The sequence below is a fragment of the Labrus mixtus genome, chromosome 1, assembly GCF_963584025.1.
Source record: "Labrus mixtus chromosome 1, fLabMix1.1, whole genome shotgun sequence".
NCBI lineage: Eukaryota > Metazoa > Chordata > Actinopteri > Labriformes > Labridae > Labrus > Labrus mixtus.
Genome location: NC_083612.1, coordinates 15,164,525 through 15,184,658, shown reverse-complemented (window position 1 = coordinate 15,184,658; position 20,134 = coordinate 15,164,525). Strand labels below are relative to the sequence as shown.

The following is a 20,134-nucleotide window of genomic DNA, read 5'->3' as shown; positions in this document are numbered from 1 at the left end:
ACCAGTAAATATTCCTCATCCCCCGATGGTGTGGCAGTCCTATTTTTTATCTTCATTACTGAACCCACAAAGTGTTTTGGTTGGACATCATGTTTCAACAAGTTTATCTTTGATTTGTGAAAAAGAGGAAATCACTTTTTGTATTCAACACTGCCAACACATTATGCCAACTTTGTTTCTTATATTTGAAAATTATGAACAATAAATGTATTCAAAAAGAAAACCCAATGACTCATTTGTTCCTTTTTTGTTTTTACTGAGCAACAACAACCTTATAAAATATTCACATACTCTATGTACATATTAATCATGGCTGCTAACTAACTTTATCGATGCACAGTTGTTTCTCATTCACATATTTTGAAGGTAAAAAGCAGAATAAATCTAACATAGACGTGTTCAAATCACCTTTTCCAGCTGTCTCATGTTTCTGTCTTTAACTCCTCACTTTTCGTTGACCCTGATGAAGGCCACGAGCCGAAATGCGTCGGTCTAAATAGTTAATATAGTTGATCTTACTACAAGTGTTGCTGGAGCATTTTGACCTCTTCTAACTCCTCACTTTTGACAGAAGGACTGAACATATTCTCCCTGTCAACATGTGGACTTTCATCCACGTCATCGTTTATCTGAATCTGCTCCGTGATGTTTATCTCCTGACTGCGTCTGGCTGCATCCACATTCTCTGTTGTATCGTCCTTTGACTCTTTCTCCTTTTCTGACTCTTCAGATGAGCTTGTCCCTTCAGCCACATGGTTCTTCTTCTTCTTGCTTTTCTTCTTACTCTTCTTCTTGCTCTTTTTGGACTTTTTGTGGCGGGCACGGCCTGTGTTTGTATCGTCTTTCGGGGTTGCCTCGTTTTTATCCGGTTTCTTGGGGCTTCTTTCTGTACCCTGCTTGTTTCTCACTCCCTCTGTGCTTGAGCTTCTGGACCTTTCTTTAGTTCTTCTCTGAGTGTCTGTATCTCTGTCTCTACTGTCTCTCTCTTCACTTATTTTCCTCTTCTTCTGCTCTTTCTCTCTACTCCTGTTCCTCTGCCTGTCTCTCTCTCTGTCTCTACTTCTACTCCTCGACCGGTCTCTGCTTCTGCTGCGATACCTATCATTCCTCCGCTCACTTTGCCTGGACCTGGACGACCATTGGTCCTCTCTGTGCTGATTGGAGGTCCAGCTTTCTCGACTCCTCTCTCTGCTCCTGCTCCTCCGCCGGTCGCCGTCTCGCCTGCTGTGAGATCTCTCCGATCTCGGTGGGCTTCTGCTGCCGTGACGTTGCCTCCAAGATCGTTCTCCGTATCGTTCTGAATGCCACCCGTCTCTGCGGCTCCTACTGGCGGTGCGGTCTGGGGACAGGTGCAGGTCCCGGTCAGCCTCCCAGAATTCATTGCCAGGGTTTCGAAATACATGCAGGAAGTTACAGTGCTTCCCTTTTGGACACTTCTGTCGGTCAAACAATCCTTAAAGAGGAAAAACAAAAACAAGTAAGATTGTGAATCTGGATTTATGTCAAATTGAATTTCCTCTCTCATATCATTATCATTGTATAACTCACCACAAATTGCATTCTTCCACCTTGTAACAGGACACATCTCACACTGAAGCTGCCGGCCTGCATACCACCTCCCATTGAACTTTATGAAGGCTTCTTTACACTGCTCGTCTCTGGACGGACAACAAAGAAAAGAGAGAACAAAAGACGAGTTTTAACCCTAAAATGTAAACATTGCAGAGTTTATTCTTGTGGGAATAGGCATGGAGTGGTTGCATGATGCTTACGTGTCAAATTGAATGTACACATTTCCCCTCAGATGTGGTTCGTAGTTGCAGCTGACCTTAAAAGAAAAAGGTGAGATTTTTTTGTATTCTTTGTGTTAATGATTGATTATTTTAACCAGTAAATGGGGACATTTTGGGACTGTTTATGAGCAGTGATTGTTGTGAAAAACCTGTGGGTTACAGGGTTTTTTTTCAAATACAAATAGACATGAAATCTCACAGGAAGCCTGGTACTGAAGTGCACTTTTACACCCTGACTGTGCTGATCTCGCCCTACCTTGAACTGTATGACCTTGCCGACACTCTTTAACTCTGGTAGGACATCATGGTAGAACTCGAGGAAAGACTCCTGCAGTTCCTCCTCGCTGTGTTCCAACCAGGCGTCAATGTCGTAGTCATCGCGGCGGGACTCCTCCATACCAAACGTTATGAACATGCTGCGGATCATCAGGGTCGGGCTCGATGTGGGATAAACGTGCTTCCGTGAACACCTGCTCTCATTAAGAGACAGAAAGAAGGAAAAAGGAAATGAGCAGTCACATCTCAAATAAGCAAGTCAACAAATTTGAAGTGAAAAGTCAAATTAAAAGAGAAACAAAAAAGCACCTGTCTCCAAATCGACAGGCTCCAGTTTTAAGGAAGAAAGGACAGTTGGCGACGTCTCGCTCTGTCCCAAAGTTGTCTGAGTTTCCCGCCACAGGAGCCTCTGGATTCATCCAAGGTCCTTTATTTTCTAACTGGAAGTCAGGAAGGAACAAGAGATTATTTTTCTCCTGCATAGTTTGACTTTAGAATGATGCGTTGTTGACTTAACAAGTGTGGACAGAACTAATCAAATCAACAGAGTTATAGGTGCACAGATAAGTCAAAGATAGTCCAATGTTCAGTGCTTTAAGAAGGAAAAACTGTGATTTAGACACGTATTCTGAGTAGGAGCTAATCTATCTTTGTACTTCTGATAAATAGAACATTTCATTTTGCCTATTAGGAAACATATACCAAATAAAATGATCTGAAATAAGCTCATATAGTCTGATATATGAGCTTGGCAGCTTTTTTGTTAGGCCCTAAAATGGCTATTTATATAGCAGAGACACCTTTTTCATTTTCCACTGTTCTTTATGAGAGAGGTGTAACTGTACTTAAAACAAATATGTATTAAACTGAGTTACAAGCTTTTAGAATACACAGGGGTAGGCAGTAGAATACACAATTTAATAAACCCAGTGACTTAGACAGTCGGACAGAGGGTTGTTTCCCATGGAGTTAAAAATATAAAGTAACGATGAGTCTGAAATAAACAAATATTTCTGCCACCAAATGCCAATTCTTGACCTCAGTATTATTTTGACTACAAAAAGGGAAAAAAGACAACAATAGATTTAATCAGAGAGTAGAAAACTGACATTTTCGTGTATGATTTTACCTGATTTTCAGCTTCATCCAACATTTTCTGAACTGCTTCCTACAAATGGTGTAAAGAAACGGCTGGTGAAATTGAGTAGAGGTCAACATACTGCAGCATCTCTGTTACCGTGTGTTAAGACCACATTGACAAGGACTCAAAATGTCTGTACTTTTGGGAAGCAAATTCAGGGACTGTGTTGACACAAAGTAAAAGATACATTCTTGTAGTGACAGCTGAGAGGGTTTTTCTCTTTGTGTGCATCTTAGTTAAGGAGGAGTTGGATGGTCGTTTGTGCCACTCAGTCAAGGAAATTTACACAGAACCATGTACAAGGTAAAAACACATTTGACAGAGGATACACTCAGCGTAAGAGAAACTTCTATCTTTACAATTATATGAATCTTTCCTTTAAAGTTAGAATACTTCAGATTAAATAGAAGAGGATATATTTCTTTTGTTTCTATCCTCCCAGGGGCCGTTTCACCTCTCTGCCTCGCCTCTCCTGCTGTTTCTGCTCTTTTTCTTCTTCTTCTCTTTTCTGCTGGGCCTCCCATTCTTCTTTGATCATCCGCTGTTTCAACAAAAACCCACAAACACAGAGAATATTAACATTTCAGTTTGTCTAACACCTCAGCACATGTGTGCACGTTAAGTAGCTCATAATTGTGCAACACAGCAACCTGCCTATACTGATGGCAGTTGACCCGCGTGTCAAGCTCCACTGTTGATGTAATAGGGGAGTACATTTAGAATTATCTTTCGTAGCTGACAAAGCGTTCAATAAGACATTTATGGAAGTAGAATCATGAAAAGTCTTGTTAACCCCTACATAGTGATGATGTGGCTTCAGGAATATGGACATTTTCATCACAGTTATTAGTAGCTGTTTGTTGTGATTAAGTTATTTAAAACCTGAACATGTGCCTATGACTGAAGCAATGACAACCTAAGACCAGTGGAAACTGTTCTGAATTGTACTTCCTGATTTACCTCCTCTTCTTCTTTTCTTTTCCGTGCAGCTTCCTCCTTCTCCCACCTCAGCCTGAACTCCTCCTGGGCAATCCTTTCTCTTTCCAACCACTCTTCATGTTGACACACTCTTTAAAAAAACATGGCAGAAAAACTATAAACTATATTCAAAACTATAAAATGTAAATGTTTGATTCTGTTCATCCCTAATGGAACAACTGCAGGTAAAGGGATTGACAATAGCCCCATATAAACTGCCAGTTCAAGGCAGGACATTCATGCCCCTGTAATGTCTCGCCTTCAAAGTAAATGTCATAGAGGGGTAATGGACTAAGTCGTCCCACCACTGTGCCAGCATTGTATGTAGTAACAGTGGCGTTACAGGGGCAAGAAGGAATCACTGTAAAACAGCAGAGCCAGCAGGGTGGAAACAGCCCTGTGTATGTCTGCATTTCTCAGAGTGTGTGTATGTAAAGCTCCTGCTGCTTGATTACACATCATGCCTCTTCCAAAAAAAAAAATATCAACACTATTCCAAATCACACACTGGGACACCAACACTAGGCTGTTACAGAATCAGTATAATCACATAACGATGGCGACACTTTATTACGGCACTGTTGCATCGTTGCAATTCATAAAATAACTAATGAATGTCGACCTACCTTTCCTGCTCAGCAGTATTATCATCCTCATCATCCACCTCATTTAGTTCCTCCTCCTCCTCCTCCACAGGCTCATTGCTAGCTCCATTGTTTAAACCTATAACAGAGAAATGCTGTGCAGGTAAATGTTTGAAATAAACCAGTTTTATATTTCAACAAACACTCAAACAAACACTCAGTAATCATCGTACCACATTCTCTGGCCTGGGCGACAGCTTGGCGTTTCCGTTTTCTTCTTTCTTTCCTCAGAGCAGCCTTACGTTGCTTCTGACTGAAGTGGAACATTTAAACAAACTTATCAAAGTTGTAAAAAATAACTTTTTAGGTGAATGTGCTTTTAAGTATGCAGACATAAGGTGAGAGGAGGTGTTGAATGAAACCTGAGCAGGTAAAAGTAATAACCTTTTGAATTCCTAAATAAGAACAATATAGTGTTAGTTCTTTGTGCTTCACAGATCATCTGTTTAAAAGCTCAAATGTTGGATGTTTCTGGTTCAAACATCATTACTGTCTGATACGAATGCAATGGAGAAAGGAGTGTGACAGACACTCTGCAGGAAGTACTGATGTAATGAAACAACAACAATCATGTAGTCAGATAACTAAAAGCAGCCTGTACTTCAGTATACTTTGAGATTGTAGTGATGCCCTGTTAGTTCAGCTTTATGAGACAGTCTGTGGTTAGATTAGGTAACATTGAACAGGTAATAATGGGGGAAAAAATACGAATATTACTTTACTTTTAGATTTTATTACTTTAAAATCTGAATTTAATTTGAGAGAAAACTTCACAAGTAGTGAAAACATAATGTTACTGTGCTGCAGGTCTGGAAACATTTAATCACATTTATACAGATTTTACATCACTTCAGTCTTCCCCCAAGTCAATATTAGATTATCAAGTTATCTCGAAAAGACACAGACCTTAAAACAAGAGATGAAATCTGTGGAGTTGATGCTGCCATCCCAGCTAACGAAACATAGCTAGTTAGCACCAGAGCACAACAAAGCAGTAGTTCACTTTTCTTATCCGCATTCAGCTAAAAACATTAGACCAAATGTACTCTGACGGCTTTCGTTGTATGCCGGCTTTATTTGGTGTATCGGAGTAATAGCAAAAACGAATATTCTCTACTTGTTGCGAATGTTAGCTAGGGGCATGTGGCTACTGAGTAGTAGCGGAAGAGGTGTGAGAGAAATGGCTTCTTCTTTTGGCTTAATGGCGGTTGGCATGGCAACCAGCTTGAATGCGCATTACCGCCATCTACTGGACTGGAGTGTGGAACTAGCTGGGCATTAAAAAATGATATGCACCTATTATTATTTTCTTTTTCTTTGTTTTTTAAATGTCATTAATTCATTGTATTTTTCTCCAGTTCTCAGAATATTCTGTGCAGTGTAGTAAATCTTTAATGGTTGGAAATTTCCCCTTCCTCCTCTCACACTCATTAAACTACAATCAATTAAAACATTTTTTAACTAATGGGAGTTTGTGTTTGAATTTCAATGATGATAAAAAAAAAGTGTACATAGTAAAAATAGTGTTATAATTTCTAAATTACAAAAAGAACACAGACCCATTTGAATGATTTTATGATTTTACTAGCCGACCAATTGGCAAAAAGGCACTGAACAGTGCCAACATCAAAGCATTTTTTTAACCTAAAAAGAAACTTTACAAAAAAATACAACAAAAATAAGTGTTGTCAAGTAGTTTGAATGCCATACAGTCCTAAAGAAAAACTGCATGTCTACTGTGTTACAATGGGTGCCTTCCAGTGCTAACTTGCTTTTTTACTTTTTATGCTCACATTTTCACAATAAGCAAAAAAAATAAAATAAATAACATTCATGCAAGACTACACAAACTCTGACACTGGATCATTTTGTCATTTTTCCAATGAATCCACTAAACTGTCATCAAGTCGACTAGAGGCAAATTCTCTCCAAATGCAAAACTACTAATAGCTGCAAACTTTAGCCCTTTAAGTCAGGCATCCTCATCATCCATGGCACTCTCTGTTATTCAGTCTTTTTGTCTGGTGTTCGCCTGAGGAAGAAGGCAGGCCTGGTGCAGCAACGATAGCACAAAGCCTGGGGCACCAGAACATACAGGATATTGACTAGCAAGAAGACCAGCTGGCTGTCAGCAGGCACTCTGTAGGAGAACGGTGTCCGTGTGTGAAGAGACGCTCCGATATGAGAAAACTGGGCCTGTGAAGAGAAGCAGAGAGGGTGAAAGCTTCACAATTAGTTTATTCACGAAAACAGGGTTATTGTTTTCTCAGATCACCATCATGAAGATGAACTTTTTCTAGCCTACTTAATAGTAGTTGATCAAAGTCCTCTCAATAGCAATGGTTTAAATGACTGTAGTTTCACAATATTTGCACATGTAGTCGGGCCATCATTGAACAGTTCATACAGGGTAAGTAAAAGGGTTGTTGTAAAAATAGAATAGAATCAGGGAACATATGTTTGTTCCAACTTATTCTCATGTATTTTCCAATTTGCAGAGTGTTCTGTTTTTACTCACTGTTTCATAGAAGTCACAGAAAAAGAGACACAACATGTCTCATAGCAATCAGGGCTGTCAAAGCATCAGCTTGCCTATTTATAGCCTGGCAGAACAGCTGACATTTAAGTGAATACCTCCAATACCATCATTCCTCTCAGTCTGAAGTCAGCTCCTGCCCCTGTCCCGATGATGAGTGACGCGCTGGCATGCAGTTTGAGCACAACGGCTGCTTTGTATTTTTGAGATTTGATGCTGCACTATCTGCTTCAACCCATTAATAGAGTTACTTTTTTTAAAGATGAAAACAGATATTGTGTATGGCATTGATTCAGACCATATCTGGCCATGAAGACCTAATGGTGACAGCACATTATAAACAGAGAGTAATCTCCATTATCTATGAATAAACTTGGGGGTCAGCCAATCAGATTGTTAATTTCTTTTAAATACCAGGTTTATTTGACAGCATAGTCATTTATAGAATGTAGTTAGAGAGCTTCCCTGCACTGTTCAAATCGAAGCTTGTTTTGTTGGCACTGCCATTCAGATTCATATTCCAAATGCAGGGTGTGAGATTTTAATTTCTGGAAAAACATACAGAGAGCTACAATGTTTCACAGTTAAAAAAAAAAGTTGTTACATCAATTGAAATAAAAAGTCTTGAGGCTTTGTTCAATAGCTTTATGGTGCTCTCTTATATCCCTTAACATTGTCTTGGTGTTATCTTATCTTCTCTTATTGTGTTGGGTCGTGTCTTGTCTTGTTGTATGGTATGGTAAATGGACTTGAGAGCTTGTATTGCGCTTTTATAGTCTTCTGACTACTCAAAGGGCTGTTACACCACATGTCACACCTACCCATTCACACACTGATGGTGGAGGCTACTTTGTAAAGTGACCATCAGAAGTAGCTGATCACATTCATACACATTCGCACGCCGCCGACAAAGCTGCAGGAGCAACTTGGGGTTAAGTTCCCCAAACCCCCAACCTTCCGGTTGTCTCTATCAACTGAGCCACAGCCGCCCATATGGTATGGTTTGGTTTAGTATGGAATTAGCCTACATAAATCATATTGGGAAGTACAGAGTCGTATCATATAGATACAGTATTGTATCATATCAAGTTAGTTTTATTTTACTTTCTAAAGTTCAGTTTAAGTGTTTTCACTTTGACAAGTGATAGCATTGTGGAGTAAAACAGAACCTTTAACAAAACAAGACTTAGTTTTTCCTAGTTGGTAACCAGCAAAGAGCAAGGAAGAACCTGCAGGACGTACCTGTGCCAATGCTCCTGAGTGCACCAGAGTCAGGTCTGGAACCCATTCACAACCAGGAACCATCAGCCCATACAGAGTAATGATGTAATATGGTCCAGAGTACAGCATGTTCACCAGCATCTAGAGATGGTTGATGCATTGTATCACTTCAACAATGTGTTTATGGCATTGTAAGGTTGGAAGTTTGGTGTTCTGCTGAGCTACCTGCACTTTAGGATAGGCTGAAGGGTCTTTCAGGTATGGTTCATATTGTCGTGTGTATTCTTGACACCAATTACTGGAACAGTCAAGAACAATCTGAAACACAAACACGGGGAAATACAGAGGAGGCCTACATAAAGAAATGATTCTACCACATTGTGGGCATCGTGTATTTGATCATGTTATGCTTTCTTACCAGGCCCCTGAAAACACAGAAAGCGAAAGCAGGGATAAGGTAGATGATGAACAGTAAGTCCAGAGGTCTGTGGAGTAAACTTTTTCTCTCAGCCTCCCGATTGTTCTGAGAGAAAGCAACAATAGGATGTTCAAACACGGCTCTACATCACATAAGTTGGTATTGACATGTGTGGTTCGGCTTTTAAAGAATATTTGATGCTGATTCTTTCTAAAAAAGAATAATCCACAAAGCTTGGATTGATCAGAGCTGGGACAATAGTTGTAGTCCTGTAGTGGAGTGGAAATTAAACCATGTTTTCAAGGAGGACTAAAGGCAGGTGTAGGACTAAAATATTATAAATCATAGAGACACAAAAAAAACAATAAGAGAACCAATACCCTGCACAATATGTCAAGAACTTGCTACCCATTCCCTGCTTCTTTCAAAAACAAGGTACTTTTTAGTACTTCCTTGGCAGTTCCCCTTTCTGATCTTGCTTAATATTATTTAACTGCCATTCTTGATCCTGACTTACCGTCAGCTGAACATCCCTTATGGATGGCTGGCTGAAGATGCAAAAGCAAGCCCAGACAGTGACTGAGATATACAGCATGTGGAGGAGGAACAGAGGACCAACGTGAGTCCCGTATTTCCCTGTGAACAACACAGCCAGATAACATTTCACTTTGTGAAAACCGCCACACCAAAATGACTATTAGTTCATATTATAATATTAAGGTATAATAATATTCATGGTTTTCCATTTGTGTGTAATTCTGGTTTACAAAATTATTGGAAAACGATGGGAGGGGTTTCATTGGTTACACTACAAAATGCTTTCTAAAAGCATCCCATTATTTTTAGTGTACTAACCCACAGCATTCCCAAGAATGTAGACTATGGCACGCATGAGAAAAGATCCCACCCAGTAAAGTCCAATGGCTCTGTAACTGTCCCTGTGAGAGAAAAAAACATGTACCATTGATAGATAGACAGACAGACAGACAGACAGACAGACAGATCGATAGATAGATGTGTGTATAATGCAGCTCTTACCCCCATGTAATTGCAGCAATCATGAGCAGATACATGAGATAGTGCACACAGCCGTCCCAGAACGAGATCATGTGCCCATGTGCTGTATTTATGTGTGGGTCTGCCTGAAACATAAGGAAAACGTATCAGTACAAAATTGTGAGAGACTTGTTGACATCTACAGTAATCAGAGCATAGCACTTGCCTCTTTGAGATAAAATGTCACAAATCCATCAATGATGTTGTCCTGCTCCAACCCGATGATCAGATTCACAACACTGAGGAAAGCATGCACTGCAAACACTAAACAGATAGATTCATGCATTTAATGTGTTATTAGACGAGACAAATGACTGCAAGAACTTGTGGTGTTCTCAAGGTAAAGCCAAGAATGAAAACATGTTTCTTTTTTCTTTTTTTTTCACATTTAACCAACCAAATAGGCCTACTCTAAAAACTCACAAAACATACATTAACATTAAAAAAAATGAATATTCTGATATTTTCATTTTAAAAGTAAGACAGAACCTAAACAATCCTTGCTCATAATGTTCAGTGAAAACGTTTTCTACAGAAAGACGGCTACAAAATAAAATAAAGAGAAAAGGGAAAGAAAGTGCATTTTTTTTATCATACCATAGAAAACAGGATCTACTGGAGCCTTCTTTTTGAGTATAAAACGTGCCGAAATGGCGAGGATGAGGACTGTTATGCAACCAGCGAAGAAGAAAGCTTCAGCACTTGATTTAAAAGAAAAAACACGTGAAAGAAACTTAAAGGAATTAAGACAACAAATGTATTGATGTTATGGGTTCCACTAAACAAACAGCCACTTGTAGCGGAGAAGTTAGATTTAACCTTTTGGAAAACAAAGTTGTGGTAGGCTAGTTGTGTTTTAACTCACCTGTTGTTGTGAATGAGGTAGTTGAATAAGTAGCAGATGGGGATGGACATCAAGGAGAGCACAAACACCCCTGTCCCTGCAGACACGTTCATCGCGGACAAGTTTGGAGTAGTTTATGCGAGGATAGAGAAGTACAACAAAAAAAAAATTCATATGATAATCCCCATGTTTAGTGATGAGTGATATTATAATGGCCGAGGAGAAAAGTCACCGTGTCACACTACTGTCGCTACATGAATACTCTCCATGCTCTGTCTTCTCGATCTCTCCTCCTCTACTGTAGCTTACCTCTATCTGCTACCTTCTGTCACTCACACACACACACACACACATAGACACACACACACAGACACACACACACACACACACACAGACACACACACACACATAGACACACACACACATAGACACACACACACAGACACACACACACACACACACACATATTCTGAATAACTGTAAAGCAGAAAGGAGAATAATTGTGTATCTCATAGACTGTAAATAGGTATAGCCTATCTGCGTATACCAAAGATATTCTATTTTGTTAAGTAGAATAATCCTAGTTTGTTTTTCCATTAATATGAATAGGCCCTTAGATTTTGTTTATGTTCCTCAGATGAGGTCCCGCGACCCTGCCATCTAGCGGTGGATTGCAAAACTTGAAGCAGGCAGCAAGACTTCTTTTTAATTTAATAAGTGAATAATAATACCCAGTATAGAAGGCAATGCTGTCAATTCCAAAAAAAAATCAATTCAATTAATTTTATTAAATTAATAGCATTATGCTGCATTTTAATAAATCCACATAAAATTAGAATTGAAAACAAGGAAATACGATTATTTGTACGTTTTTCCTCCTATTTAAAAATAAATGATCACTGTTATTTATTATTTATGGAAGCCCATTTCCGCCAGTAAAAAAAAATAATAAAGTATCATAATTTCAATCTCATAATTTCGACTTTAGTTCTCATAATTTCGACTTTTCATCTCATTATTTTGACTTTTTATCTCATAATTTTGGCTTTATTATTTTCATTTTGATTTTTTTAACTGGCGGAAATGGGCTTCCATAATTATTCGTTATTCTGAGAATCAATTGCGTTTATATTGTTCTTTGTTCTTGCTTTGCCGTCAGCCTTTCATCAATAAAGTTTAATGGCGGAAAAAAAAGTGTGTTGAGAGGTTTTGTGCGCATGCGTGAATCTTAGTAAGCTAGCAAGAAGCTAGCCACACATCAAAGAGTGATGGCGTCTACAGCGATGGATACCACGTAAATAAATAAATTCACTTTAAGGTGCGGTCGGTGCATATTGATGTGTCGATAACGGTCCTTAAATACACGGAATACAAAATAGAAGGGTGTTGTTATGGCGACCGGGAGCGGCGGGAGTGTCGGCGGCGGCTTGGCGTCAAACCATGACGGTCAGGAGGCAGCGTCCAACTCGGCTCAGTGTGGAGCCGCAGCTGGGCTCTCCAACGTGCCAGCCTCCGGCCCTGCCCGGTCCGCCTCCCCGCCCGTCCTCGGCCTTCACCGGGAGCCCATGTACAACTGGCAGGCGACGAAGAGCTCTCTGAAGGAGCGCTTCGCCTTCCTCTTCAACAACGAGCTGCTCAGCGACGTCAGGTTCATCGTTGGGAAGGGCAGACAGGCCCAGAGGATACCGGCCCATAAATTCGTCCTGGCCGCGGGCAGTGCTGTGTTTGATGCCATGTTTAACGGAGGCATGGCCACAACGTCGACTGAAATCGAGCTGCCTGATGTGGAGCCTGCAGCCTTCCTCGCCCTGCTCAGGTAAGGACAACACTTAGAGAACTACAAAGTTATCAAACATGTATCCAGTCCCTATTTAATGTGTTAATCATGAATTGCACTTCATACTAGAAATGATCAGTGGGTGTATTTAACATGTAACCATTGCATACAGTCCCTGGCTCAGAAGCAGCAGCTAAAAATGTGCACAGTGGACCCGAAACAAAGAGTTGATTTATGGGTTAGTCATTCTTAACAACAACAACAAAAAAAACAAGTCTGGGACTGCAATTTATAATCAACTTATTTTCAAAGTGGAGCTTATGTGACAAATATTCTCAGAATTTAGCTTCGAAATTGTTAAGAGGATTTTACTATTTTCTTGTGACAGTGATTGTGTGTGTTGGTTTTATGAAACAAGCCTATTAAAACATGCATCTAAAGGTACTCTGACAGCATTTCCCCCCAATACTCAATGAGTATTCCCAGAATCAGACCAAACTATAAATAGTTTAAAAATAATATATTGTCAGATGCATCAATTGTATTTGCTGTGGACTTGTGATCTCAGACCTATTAGAATGATCTTGGAATTTGCAATATTATGGTAACACCTTGATTAGTGAGGCCAAACCTTTATAGTGTAATATATGACAGATTTATTTTATTTATGAAAACATTGTACTGTGTAGTATTCAAGATGCTCTGTAGGATTGTTCTCAGTGAACAGGAGAAGCTGGTCTCTTGGGTACATGAAGCAGAGCTTAACCCAAAGTCTTTGTACACCTTACAGTCGGGTACATTAGATAAAAGTAGGCAGGTTTACACTTTGCATGACTAACTGATCTTACCTCTCTACAGGTTCCTTTATTCTGATGAGGTCCACATTGGTCCGGAGACTGTGATGACGACTTTGTACACGGCGAAGAAGTACGCCGTCCCCGCTCTGGAGAGTCACTGTGTGGAGTTCCTAACCAAGCATCTCAGAGCCGACAACGCATTCATGCTCCTCACTCAGGTTATTATCCCTCACAGCTACTATTTAGTACACTCACTTGACACCTTCACAGCACCTGTGGGTTGCCAACTTGATGGTGTATTGATCTAAACAAAGCACAGAAGTTAGAGAAAACAGCATTTACGTGATCTTGTTTCTACCAAAATAAAGTCCCTATGAAAACTGTAAAAAAAAAAAAATAATTGCTGATTATTAAGAGACAGTCAGATCTGTCTTTATTGGTAAGCTCACATTCCTTTATTGAGGTTTTTAATTGGATGCTTATAGCACCCAAAATTATATACAATTTAACCTCATGTTTCATGAGTTTATATCAAAGTCTCATCTCAGACCAATAAAACGCTTAGCTTGGCTAGAAACGAGGATAAAGTGATAAATACATTGACAGTATTTCCCCTCTTAAGACATAAAGCACCAACATGGTGAAGCAGGGCAGCAGTAGATGGTTTCAATAACAGCTTGATGTGATTTGTAAGGGTCTTCTCTGGGGCAGTATTTGAAATAATCTAATAAGAATTCTGCACCGCTTATTTATCTGCTGGAAACTATCAGACTGCTTAGATAGTGGAGGAGGAAGCCATTTTTATTATTTTTTTACTGTGTCGACACCAAACTGTCATCCAAGCATCGATAGTTGAGTTCTCATGACATCCTCTGTTCTATTTTTGGATTGTGCTGCTGTTTGTTTGATATCAGCTTTTTTTTGTTCCACTGCTGGCTGAAACATCAGGCTGCTGCTTGTACAGCAGCTTTCTGATCAAAACTCTCTTTTCAGTCCATCGCTGCCAAAGAAAGAGAAGCTTTCTATAAAGCAGCCCAGAGAAAACAAAAGTAACACTCCTAGCTGTGTACTCTTAATTAACTGTGTCGTTGATTTTTCTACTAGTACTTTTATTCATTTGTTTACATTTGATGACTTTTAAAGGACAATTTTCCACAGCTTTTTGTCATTACTGTTATCTTAATTGAATACTCTTAAATGTAGGATTTCTAATATCAGATCATGTTGGATTAGAAGATATGGACAGATCTATTTTGAGAGTTGCATCAAAAAAAGTAATTGGTGTAACATTAAGCTATTTTCTTTTGTTCCATATCATATAAATGACATTTTTAAGATGCTAATGATGCTTTTTTTTATGCTTTCATCAAGGCAAGGTTATTCGATGAGCCTCAACTTGCCAGTCTCTGCCTGGACACCATAGACAAAAGCACTGCAGATGCAATAAATGCAGAGGGCTTTACAGATATTGACCTCGGTATGTGAGTCATTGACCTGATTTTTTTTTAATTTTTTTTAAAGTTTGTTTTATTTTGGATGAATGAAAATGTAACCACTGTGTTTTTATGTGCAGACACCTTATGTGCAGTGCTACAAAGAGATACACTCAGCATCAGGGAGAACCGTCTGTTCGGGGCGGTGGTACGATGGGCAGAGGCCGAGTGTTACAGACAACAGCTTCCCCCGACCTCGGAGAACAAACAGAAGGTTCTGGGCAAAGCCCTCCCGCTCATCCGCTTCCCGCTCATGACTGTTGAGGAGTTTGCTGCAGGTAAGCATAGCATGAAAAAGGCTTAATGCTGTAATGGTACGCCTTTTTTCAACACTATACTAACCATTTCAGCCATTACTAAACATATTCGTCATGTTCCTGATGTTTCCATACAACTCGAACCACAGAAACCAGCTTGATATTCTTTCTTGTGCCACAGGGCCTGCCCAGTCTGGAATATTGTTCGATCGGGACGTGGTAAATCTGTTTTTACACTTTACAGTAAACCCCAAACCACGGGTCGACTACATTGACAGGCCCCGCTGCTGCCTCAGGGGGGAGGAGTGCAGCATTAATAGATTCCAGCAGGTTGAGAGTCGATGGGGGTACAGTGGTACCAGCGACAGAATCAGGTATGACCACGAACATCACTGGTTCATTGTTAATCTGAAAAGACAAAACGATTGGAATTGTATTTAAACGTCTTTTCTCTCTTTCTTATTGTGTTTCTACCTCTGTAGATTCAATGTTAACAAAAGAATATCCATTGTGGGTTTCGGCTTGTATGGTTCAATACATGGACCCACTGACTATCAGGTCAACATACAGGTGAGTTCTGTCAGTAAGAAGTCAAAATGGTGATGGAGAAACTTACACTGCCAATAATATTTGTGTTTTTCTCATTGATTTGAATGGAATATTTTTTATTCAGAACAGATACTCACACTTGTTTCAAACAAACATTTAGAATAATCTGTTTTCTTTTATTTCAGATACCTTTTAAGCATTTAAATATTTTGCTTGATGGGGACGATTCAATTGAACATAGTTCCACTGCAGAGCATGAACTTAAAGAATAGCACAGCATTTATACCTTTTGCTAATTTGTAGCTTTTGTTCCTTGTTGGGCTTTTACATGTACAATGTAATAAATATACAGTTTTAAGAAACATAAAACAACATAACACTACAGAAATAAAATATACCACAAAGCAATGTAACAGAAAAAGACATAGTCTTAAGCAGCCTGTCTGCTAATTTGCATACATTACTTTTAAATGAAAAGTGTAAAATGTCTTTAAGGATTAACATGATTGTCATTCGTATCAGTGAAGTATCTAGATGTTTTGGGGATCTAAAGCATAGCCCATGTAGTCACATCTCCACTGTGCTACAGTGTGAGATCACTATAGTGAGTAGGATATTGTCAACACTTAAAAATGACATAGAGGATCATTTTTGGCACAGCCAATCCTTCCAGTTACTTTCCACAAAAACAGAACACCAAACAGAAGAACTGAGAGTCCCAAGCACCTCAGTTAAAGTTTGTATTGAGTGGTTCTTCCTCTGCCCCTTGTTATTCAACCATTAAAGACTTTATCCTGTTCTGTAGATCTTAGAGAGCGACAAACGCATCACCCTGGGTCAGAACGACACAGGCTTCAGCTGCGACGGCACAGCGAGCACTTTCAGAGTGATGTTCAAGGAGCCTGTTGAGATCCTACCAAGTGTCAGCTACACTGCATGTGCCACCTTAAAGGTTGGTCTGAATTATCTGGTTTTAAGAACGTGCATGAATTAACACCATCTATTTTAAACCACGGTAGGATTGACCTTTCCACTGAATTTGAATTTACACCTCAGGGTCCAGACTCCCATTATGGCACGAAAGGTCTGAAGAAAGTCACCCAGGAATCAACAACAGGGACCAAGACAACCTTCTTCTTTTTTAGCTCACCTGGAAATAACAACGGTACTTCAGTGGAGGACGGGCAGATACCAGAGATCATCTACTACAGCTAGACTTAATACATGTCGTGAAGGTACACTGGACCAGGGAGACCTCAGACTGCTGGGAAGACTGGACTGCTGGAGTAATACGTAGTGCCTCGTGAACCCTTGGATTATAGAATGTGTGTGTTTGACTGTGCGTGTGAGTGTGTGTGTGTGTGCGCGTGTGCAGTTGTGCACAGACATATTAAGGAATGTGGAAACAGATTCGGAGTTGTGCTAAATCACAGCTTGGGTGGGAGAAGAATGTTTGGGCATAAACTGTAACACAGCTGTAAATGATCAAAATACTGACGTGTGTCTGTGTGGTGTTATGAGTAGACCACCAGTGCATGAGTGAAAGACAGAGACAGTAACTGTGGCGGTCGACGCCATTTCAATTTGTTTTGTCAGTTTTTGCTGATGCATTTACCGAAAGTATAATATTTGTGTATCTTTTATTGAGCACAGTTATCATTTATTCAGTGACCATCTTCAATACAATGTTGTTGTTTTTTTGCATTGTATCAAGGCTCCATGTGTGTTAATGTAACTGCCAGTGGTACATGTTGTAATTTATGACTTCATGTTTGCTTAGCACTTAATCCAATTGTAAATAAAAAAACAGTCAAAAAGAGAATGTTTCAAGATTGTCATACTCAAATCAAGGATATTGTTGTTAACTTCATGGTAGTTAATTGTTGTTCCAAACTAAGGTTGATTCCTCTGATATACTCCTCTTAAGTTAGGCACGGGGAATCATTGAAGTAATGATCATTCACTTGTTATTCCTTTTTCTGTTACTAGATGGTGCCAAATACACCATACTACAAGCTTTCAGGCTTCTGAGTACTTAAACCTGGGACTGTAGAGGATAGGTCAGTTTCCAGTTATGCGGTTTAAATCTAAGGGATTGTGAGGATTAAAAAATATTGTAAAAATGACGTTTGACCTTAAATTGTTGAAATAAAACGTAGGCTCAGCTGCTCCAGCCGTCAACAGTAACACAGTGGTGGAGGAGAAAACAATGATGAGTAATTATAAAGCTTATAAATATGGATCCATGTGGGAGAAGGACTTCCACTGATGTAGCCCTGATGTGGAGTTTTACCAGCTTAGTCTTATCAAACTATCTTACCCGGGGTCATGAGATGTTTGTAAAGAACAGAAAAATTATGCTATAATATTAACTTGCCTCATAAAAACCATATACCAGAACTTTAGAGGATCTGAAACTCGACCTGAGAATAAATCAAATGTAATCAAACATAACTTTATTTATCCAATGAGGAAGTGATTCAGTAAGAGCTGCATGGAGAGGAGGAGTAAAAGAACAATATGTGCTCCTTGAAGTAGAAGTTTAGACATTAATTGAAGTTCTTTGGTTCAGATGTCTAAAACTTTTACTACTGCAGATAACAATACTTCATTGTCCCCCAGGGGGGAATTGGTTGTCACACAGTTGCACAGTTGGTACACAGGTATACACATACATAAACATAAACACGTAACACAGGAAGGAAACACAAACAGTACTACTACAGTTCTTCAGTTCTTTCCAGCATGCACTAAAAATAAACTGAGAGATTATTAACAAGTATTGAATGAATACTTGTTAATAATTATTTATTACATCTAAATAAATCACTGACTCATCTCTTTATTTGATCAAAAATCTTTCAATTGAAAACCACAAGTTTATTATGCAAAGTGCTGCTCAGTATTGAGTCCCTTAAATCAACCTGCAGCTATAACAACATGGGGGAAATAATCGGCTCAGTGTTTCCCCTTGGAAAAATCTCAGCAATTCAATATGAGATTTATTGTTCTTATTCTGCCATAAAATGAAGCTTCTACGTCTTCAGAAATCCGTCATCCTGAAAGCTGTCTGCAGAATAGCGATGAAGTGCTCTTAAATTGCATAATCCACACAATCAGACCATTGGAAACATGTCCACTTTAGACGGCTGTGAGTGGGCTTTGACGAGTAGGGCGATCCACGGAGGCTGCCAGGTGAGTCACCGGGACCTGAGAGCCTCTCCCGCTGACTGACTGCCCACTTAGACAGCATTTATTACAGAAAGAAAATCAGTTTAAGACAGGTTTTCACCACCCACCAGTCCAGTCAAAAACCAGGAGTACAGTTAGACTACAGCTCTCTGCTTTAAACTGCTTTTTGTAAAAAAAAAAAAAAAGGTATAAAACAGTTTTCATAAAAGGTCCTTGTGCTGAACTCAAAGGATGATTGAGAGAAGATTCCAGTGATACTGATACATACGAGGCAAATATGAAGCTTATTGGGAATAACTTGAGCGTGGATGATTTCTTGCAGCTATTAGACTACAAATCCATGACAGTGATGTGATTGTCTGATGATTGTAGTTGTATTACATTCTGTTTCAGTGAGTGTGGGTGGGTAGATAACGCTAGAATGGGTAGTCTTTCTCGTTTTTTTGAGTGTTCTACTTTTTAAACTGTCAGCGGGGAAAAGGTTTAATGCCTCTGCTGTTTTCTGACAGCCCAATGACATGAAATTGTACAGGGCGGAAGTGTTATAGAGTCAGCCTTACTTTTTCCTCCCCAGTTTGCCTCCGCACTAAAGCCCGGTTTTCCTAACCAAAACATCCTCAAAATGACCTTGAAAGAAAATGTATCAGGATTTTGAAGCATTATGAAAACAGTTTTTCCACCTGTTATGGTTAAATGTTTTATTATGTTGCAGGTTCAGAAAGTGGAATGATGAATTAAGGCCAACTATATAACATGAAAGCAGTCAAAACTTGGGCGCTTAAAAACACAAATGAATCATAAAATGACAAAAACTGATTAGAGCAATGACTGGAAGGATGTAGGCTGCAGCCAGAGCTCATTACGCCTACCTTTGTCACAGTATGAAAATTAGAACATTAATGAGCAACCTACACAGTGCAGACAGTGAATAGAAAGTAGTAATGAATTTGAATACATGCCTTTCATATAGAGCATATCGACAGCGGACACATGTGCATGCACATTTTACACATTGGCAAAAGAATAGTGGATTTTTTCTCGGACTAAATCCAAAATACTGGATGTGTTTAATGTGGTGAATTTCCACTGACGAGATAATCAAGAAGAGGGATAATCCCTACCTGTGTAAAATTCACACCATATATTCGTTTACAGACATGGA

The 20,134-nt window shown here is 39.4% G+C and overlaps 3 protein-coding genes across 5 annotated transcripts; 1 reads left to right on the top strand and 2 right to left on the bottom strand.

Moving 5' to 3' along the window:
• Positions 1-87: 87 nt before the first annotated feature.
• Positions 88-6,015, bottom strand: zrsr2 (zinc finger (CCCH type), RNA-binding motif and serine/arginine rich 2). The gene is made up of 11 exons (XM_061034789.1): positions 5,739-6,015; positions 5,006-5,085; positions 4,815-4,911; positions 4,171-4,279; positions 3,665-3,751; positions 3,199-3,237; positions 2,379-2,509; positions 2,050-2,263; positions 1,773-1,828; positions 1,549-1,658; positions 88-1,453 (listed from the first exon to the last, which is right to left on the bottom strand). Exons 1-11 carry the CDS (start codon positions 5,777-5,779, stop codon positions 519-521), a joined length of 1,899 nt encoding a protein of 632 aa, XP_060890772.1. The 5' UTR covers positions 5,780-6,015; the 3' UTR covers positions 88-518.
• Positions 6,016-6,399: 384 nt separating this feature from the next.
• LOC132971924 (transmembrane 6 superfamily member 1-like) lies at positions 6,400-11,202 on the bottom strand. Of its 2 annotated transcripts, XM_061034729.1 has the most exons (11): positions 11,140-11,186; positions 10,929-11,004; positions 10,661-10,764; positions 10,226-10,327; positions 10,046-10,145; positions 9,863-9,945; positions 9,525-9,643; positions 9,008-9,112; positions 8,815-8,907; positions 8,611-8,730; positions 6,400-7,028 (listed from the first exon to the last, which is right to left on the bottom strand). In XM_061034729.1, the coding sequence occupies exons 2-11, from the start codon at positions 10,976-10,978 to the stop codon at positions 6,837-6,839; spliced, it is 1,068 nt and encodes a 355-aa protein (XP_060890712.1). In that variant the 5' UTR covers positions 10,979-11,004; positions 11,140-11,186; the 3' UTR covers positions 6,400-6,836. The 2 variants fall into 2 exon arrangements, with proteins under 2 accessions (XP_060890712.1, XP_060890701.1); XM_061034718.1 differs by having other exon boundaries at positions 10,929-11,202.
• Positions 11,203-12,126: 924 nt separating this feature from the next.
• Positions 12,127-17,602, top strand: LOC132971963 (BTB/POZ domain-containing protein 1-like). 2 transcript variants are annotated; one of them, XM_061034805.1, is made up of 8 exons: positions 12,127-12,723; positions 13,543-13,699; positions 14,853-14,958; positions 15,055-15,252; positions 15,476-15,605; positions 15,714-15,801; positions 16,586-16,732; positions 16,837-17,602. In XM_061034805.1, the coding sequence occupies exons 1-8, from the start codon at positions 12,299-12,301 to the stop codon at positions 16,993-16,995; spliced, it is 1,410 nt and encodes a 469-aa protein (XP_060890788.1). In that variant the 5' UTR covers positions 12,127-12,298; the 3' UTR covers positions 16,996-17,602. The 2 variants fall into 2 exon arrangements, with proteins under 2 accessions (XP_060890788.1, XP_060890781.1); XM_061034798.1 differs by having other exon boundaries at positions 12,128-12,723; positions 15,413-15,605.
• Positions 17,603-20,134: the final 2,532 nt, after the last annotated feature.